We start from the raw sequence: 6,115 nt of genomic DNA on the forward strand, positions 1-6,115 counted from the left end.
AAAAAGATGTATTTTTCCCCTGGCGAAATAAAGAGTGGAAAAGAGCTCTCAGACCTCCACTTTTGAAATATCTGATCCGTGGATGTTTTTCTTTTGCCTCAGGGTCCCACTCTGTCGCCCAGGCTGAAGTGCAGTGGCACGATCACGGCTCACAGCAGCCTCGAACTCCTGGGCTCAGGCGATCCTCCCGCTTCTGCTTCCGAATAGCTGGGACTACAGGCGCGTGCCACCACGTCCGGCTAATTTTTATATTTTTGTAGAGACGAGGTCTCGCTGTGTGGCCAGGCTGGTCTCGAACTGCTGGGCTCAAGCGATCCTCCCTCCTCGCCTCCCAAAGTGCTGGGACACAGGCGGGAGCCACCGCGCTCGTCCTGATCTATGAATTTAAGTCTGGACGCTGTGCCTGCGGGAGTCAGCCAGGGCGGGGGTCGTCGGGAGGGAAAGGGACGGAGCCTGGACCACCGAGTTGGGGTTCAAAACCCCGGAAGGAGTTCAGACCCGGGGCCCAGCCTCACCGCCCGCCCTTCCCGCGCTCACTCTGGTGGGGAGGAGACCGGGGGCGGGAGGAGCCAGCACTCGGGGACGGTTGTTACCCGCGCGCTGGAAGAGGCGCTTCCCGGGCTTCGGCCGCCCGCGCGCCTCTGCCGCTCTGCGTGTGGCCCAGACACGCGGCGGGTTCACAGTGCCAGGGAGAGTGAGCGCAAGCGCGCTGACGTCCGCGCTGACGGGACGTGGAGGCGCACATGGTGGTTAGACCGCCAGGGGACGCTGTGCGCCTCCGAGAGTTTCGAGGTTTCTCGCGATAGGTGAAGCGAAGCTTTCCGGAAGTGACTTCCCGGAAAGAGTATGTCTGCTCCCAGGACCCGCCAGGCACTGCACGCTTCCTGCCGTCACCATGCAGTCAGATGATGTGAGTGTCCTCCCGTTGCTCTGACACCCGGGGGGGCTTGCGCAGGGAATTTTGCCCACTTTAGGACATTCAGAAATGGCGGACTCAACTGGCCTGTTTGGTGCGGCTCCGGACGGGAGGCTTTCGGAACGCGATTTCCAGCGTGGGCTCTCAAGCGTGTCTGCCGGGGTCTCCCGGCTTGGGGACAGGACCCGCCCCTCAGCCAGGGGCCGTGGTCCCGTCCCGGTGCCGGCGATGAGGGGCGCGGGCCGTGCTGTCGGCTGTCCCGGGCGCGGGTTGGGGGGCCTCGGTGAGGGTCCTTCCGCCCAGGCGCGCGTTGCTCTCCAGGCTGCTACTCCCGTGCTAGGTCTTCCTCATTTTCTCCACGGTTTGCCCGCCATAATGTCAGGATCAGCCTAGATTCATATTCATTCGTTTAGTTGAAATACTTAACTAAGTGCTTGCGATGTGCCGGACATTACGGTAATTACTGGGAATTTGGTTGTTCTGTAAAAGCAAGACAAACCAAAAGTCCCCGCGCTCCCGGAGCACGAGGGGGCGGGGAGCAGCGAGCAGGTGAGCAGAAGCTTGAAGCTTGAAACGATCGCGCCGTGTGAGTGCTGTGGAGGGAAGACCGGGATTGGAGTCGAGTGATGAGAGCGCGGCAGACAGGGCTGGCTGGGGAAGGCTTCTCGGAACAGAAGACGTTTGGGTCGAAATCTGAAATATGAGACCGAGCCAACCTTCGAGGGAAAAACAACAAGCAGTGGGAAAAGTAAAGTACCAAGATCTTAAGAGACACCCGCGTGATGTGTATGGGAGAGAGTTAACGAAGGTGGACTTGCTTCCCGGGGCAAGATCGTACAGACCCTTGCATGAAGTGTTTTTAGGGTTTTAGTGAGCTGATGTGCGTTTGTGAAAAGTTCACTGGTTACTGTGTGAAGGACTTTTGAAGGGGAGAAGGAATAAAAGCAAGGTGACTAGGGTGTGACGAAAGTAGCTTGTAGTAATGGTGAAAATGAAAAGAAGTGCTTTTAAGACCTGTTAATGTTGGTGTAAGTGTCAAGGCTTGGCGAGGGGTCAAATGAAGAAGGGAGAAGACAAGGGATTTAGGATTTAAACGAATAGTTCAGTGGTGATTTACTTATTGAAATAGGAAAGACTAGGGAAGGAATGCCCTTTTCTTTTGAGAGGTGTGGAATTGAGAACTGCATTCAGATGTGTTAATATTTATGATGCCTTTTAGACACACAAGTCTGGTGCTCAAGAAAGAAATCTGACCTGGAGATAACAATTTGAGTCATCAATTTAGAGAGTGTTTGTTTATTCATTCATTCATTTATTCATTCTTTCTTTTGAACTGGAGTCTCACTCTGTCACCCAGGCTGGAGTGCATGATCATGGCCACAGCAGCCTCCACCCCCTGGGCTCAGGCAATATCCTTCTGCCTCAGCCCTCAAAGTAACAAGAACTACAGATGGGCTCAATGCCTGACTGATTTTTTTGACTTGTAGAAAGGAGGTCTTGCCAAGTTGCCTGGGCTGGCCTCAAATCTCAGGACTCAGGTAATCTTTCACCTTCAAAAGTGCTGGGATTACAGGTGTGAGCCACCTCACCCAGCTAGCTGGTTTGGTTTTTGTTTTGTTTATTTTTTTTTTTTTAATTTTGTAGAGATGAGGTTTCGTTATGTTGCTCAGGCTGGTCTGGAACTGCTGGGCTCAAGCGATCCTTCGTCCTCCTCCCAGACTGCTGGGATTACAGGCATGAGCCACTGCACCAGGCCTAGAGATTGTATTTAAAGCTGCAAGCTTGAATGAACTCCCTACTTGGCCAGTTTCATTCCTTCTTACCTGTTTCCTACCATCCCCCACCAGGCACATCTATAAAATTCCCAAAGTGTGTTCTCTTCTTTTGCCCTTCATATTTTTCCTTTAACTGCTTTAATGCTTTTTCCTGTTTCCTCAAGATAGTTCGCTCAAAGGCTGTCATACCCTATGCACCTCTATATGGCTATAGACCTACCGCTACTTTGTGATACTTTGTTTACACATCTTTCCATCAACTAGATTGATAAAACTATTTAAAGACTATACCTTCCTTCATTCAACAAATACTTGTGCCTACTGTGTGCCAGGACTTGAAGGTGTCAGTGTCTTACATAAATTAAGTATATAATCGATACTGAATGAATAAAGAGCACATTAGTTAGTAGAACATAGCAATAGAAAATTTTTTTTGCTGTCAGTGAGATGAAATTATGGTGTGTATATCCAAAAATCTAGTACTGTTCAACCTTTAACAATGGATAACAACCATATTAAATAAAAAAGGAAAGTTATGAAGTATATATAATATGATCTCATTTTTGTTAAAAATATGCACGAAGGCATACTATAGTTTGTGGAATGTACACGCATAGAAAAAATTCTGGAAAATTATTTGCAAAACCCAACTGTAATTTTATCTCTGAGTAATGACTTGCTACCTTGCATTTGGTTTTCCTAAGACCCTGTTGTTTGTATAAAGAAAAGCAAACAAGTCAGGCTATATTATCTTCCTCTAATTCCTTAGAGACTCCTTTCCTCAGTAAAGCAGGCATTGTCCTAGAATGTTGTCTTCTTGAAATAATAGGTCAGACCAGTTTAAATGGATTCTTTACTTTGTCTTTACAGGTTATCTGGGATACACTAGGAAACAGACAATTTTGTTCCTTCAAAATAAGGTGAGTTTGGCTTTACGGCTTACGCTAAGATTCCTTCAATTGCCTTCTTGATAACCTATCTTATAATCTTTGTCTCTTTCCTCCCATTCTAGAACCAAGACTCAGGGCTTCTGCAGAAATGAATATAACCTGACAGGACTATGTAATCGGTCATCCTGTCCCCTGGCAAATAGTCAGTATGCCACTATCAAAGAAGAGAAAGGTATCTCCCAGTTTTAACTTCTGTGTGAACTACTCATCAGCATTGAAAGGGATGTTCTTTAGTCTCTCTGTAAATAATACTAAGCATTTTACTTTATCCTTCAGGACAGTGCTACTTGTATATGAAGGTTATAGAACGAGCAGCTTTTCCTAGGCGTCTCTGGGAACGGGTAAGAGTTATGACAAAACTACAGTGACCATTGATTAAGAGCATAAATGCCACAGCCTTGACCATAATAATGCCTCTTACTTGACCATATCTAGATTAGACTTTTTTTTTTGAGTCAGAGTCTCACTGTCACCCAGGCTGCAGTGCAGGCACATGATCATGGCTACCGCAGCCTCAACCTGCTGGGTTCAGACAATCCTTCCAACACCCAGCTTATTTTATTTATCGTAGAGACGAGGTCATGCCAAGTTCCTCGGGTTGGTCTTGAACCTATGGACTCAGACAATCCTCTCAACTCTACCTCCCAAAGTGCTGGGATTACAGGCATGAGTCACTGTGTCCTGCTAGATTAAACTTTTGAGGCCTTTCTTATTGGTTGACAGTGAAGACTTAATCATTTACCTTTAACCTTCAAACTACCTTTTTCTGTTTGGTAGGTCCGGCTTAATAAAAACTATGAGAAAGCATTGGAGCAAATAGATGAAAACCTAATTTACTGGCCCCGTTTCATTCGACACAAATGTAAGCAGAGATTCACCAAGATCACCCAGTACCTAATTCGCATTAGAAAACTTACACTAAAGCGACAGTAAGTATTTGGATCATTCATTTATTTTTAAATCTTTCTTTCCATGGAGCATGTTTTGAAGCTGACAGATTGTGAAACCTCAGTGCCTTCTATTAAATTTGACTTTGTAGATTCTTTTTATGATATTCTAAAAAGAAACTTTACCGCAGACTAAAGGCGAGCCCTTTGATATGGCAGGACTTTTAAAACAGTGGACTACAGCTTGATTATCATTATCCCTGCCTGAAAAATCTGCTTCAGAAAATTTTCCTTATAACTCCCTGAAGGAATCCTTGACATTAGATGAAAATCATGTAAATAATGTGAATAAACAGGAATGTAAAAACTTTACTCTGGATTGATTGAAAACTAATCTTAAAAAGTGATATGAGATCCACAGAATTAATAGAATGCCTTCTCAAGGAGTGTTGTGACCTACAGAGTATAAAGATGATATCAGTCTTCTACAGAAAATCCCTTTTTCTTAGTTCATTGAAGTATTACTCTTACATGGTAAATGCTCTAAGAATCTCAAAATGCCTTTTAAAAAAAAACAACTACATTAAAATATATATTTAAATGTCACTTTTTAATAGCAACAAATGTCTAGAAATGTTTAAGTAATAGATCTTCTTATTTTGCTGAGCCCTACAGAACCAATTCCAGTCCTTTTTTCTTCTTATCTTTTAAAAGGAACACATAGCACATGAACTTGTGTTTTCTTTATTTCCTCTAGGAAGAAACTCGTTCCTTTGAGTAAGAAGGTGGAGCGTAGGGAAAAAAGAAGAGAGGTAACTTATTGTTCTGATATTCATACCTTCTGTATTTTCACTGGAGGAGGGCTGTGTAGGCAAAGTTCATGAAAAAGTTTGGCTATGAAAATTATTCAGGCCCTGAATAATGGTTCACTAATGGTTAAGAGTATTAGTTGCCTAAGACATCTGATTTTTCATATTTTAAGATAATGACTTTCAAGGCAGATTAAAATATGGGTGCTTTGGGGATATATGTGATAAAGAACAGAAAGAATACCTTCAATAGTGATCCATAACTCCCTTATCTGAAATTCTTGAGGTCAAATATTTTAGAATTCAAAGTTTTAATGTTGCCTATCTTATATATTACATATCATGTTCAGTAAAGTTTGAGCATTCCAATCAAACATGCTCATATTTCTGCAGTGAAATACAACAATGTTCACGCTAGATGGATTTTTTTTTAAATGTCTTTTTAGTTGCATAATTTCCATCCTGGTCATATTTGGCTGTTAATAAATTGAGTTTTTGGATTTTGAAATTGCTGTCCAGGCATGGTGTCTTACACCTATAATCCCAGCACTTTTGGAGGCCCAAGTGGGAGAATTGCTTGAGGGTAGGAGTTGGAGACTAGCTTGGGCAACATAGTGAGACACCATCTCTACCAAAGAAAGAAACTGCTGGTAAAGAATAAAGAACTGAGCCGGGCTCGGTGGCTCAGCCTGTAATCCCACGCCTTTGGGAGGCTGAGGTGAGTGGATTGCCTGAGCCCGCAGGTTCGAGACCTGCCTGGGCAGCGAGACCTCATCTC

General features: G+C 44.5%; 1 protein-coding gene across 1 annotated transcript in view; it reads left to right on the forward strand.

Annotated features, from left to right (window-relative positions):
- Window positions 1-843: 843 nt before the first annotated feature.
- The window catches only part of MAK16 (MAK16 homolog), a 10,281-nt gene continuing 5,009 nt past the window's right edge, over window positions 844-6,115 (forward strand). Inside the window, exons 1-6 of the mRNA XM_008063002.2 lie at window positions 844-910; window positions 3,562-3,611; window positions 3,704-3,813; window positions 3,918-3,982; window positions 4,419-4,570; window positions 5,286-5,340. Of these exons, the coding sequence (XP_008061193.1) occupies window positions 896-910; window positions 3,562-3,611; window positions 3,704-3,813; window positions 3,918-3,982; window positions 4,419-4,570; window positions 5,286-5,340 (447 nt within the window). The 5' untranslated portion in view covers window positions 844-895. The remainder of the gene's footprint in view (window positions 911-3,561; window positions 3,612-3,703; window positions 3,814-3,917; window positions 3,983-4,418; window positions 4,571-5,285; window positions 5,341-6,115) is intronic.

Source organism: Carlito syrichta, unplaced genomic scaffold (genome assembly GCF_000164805.1).
Source record: "Carlito syrichta isolate Samal-C Ts95f unplaced genomic scaffold, Tarsius_syrichta-2.0.1 Scaffold306334, whole genome shotgun sequence".
NCBI lineage: Eukaryota > Metazoa > Chordata > Mammalia > Primates > Tarsiidae > Carlito > Carlito syrichta.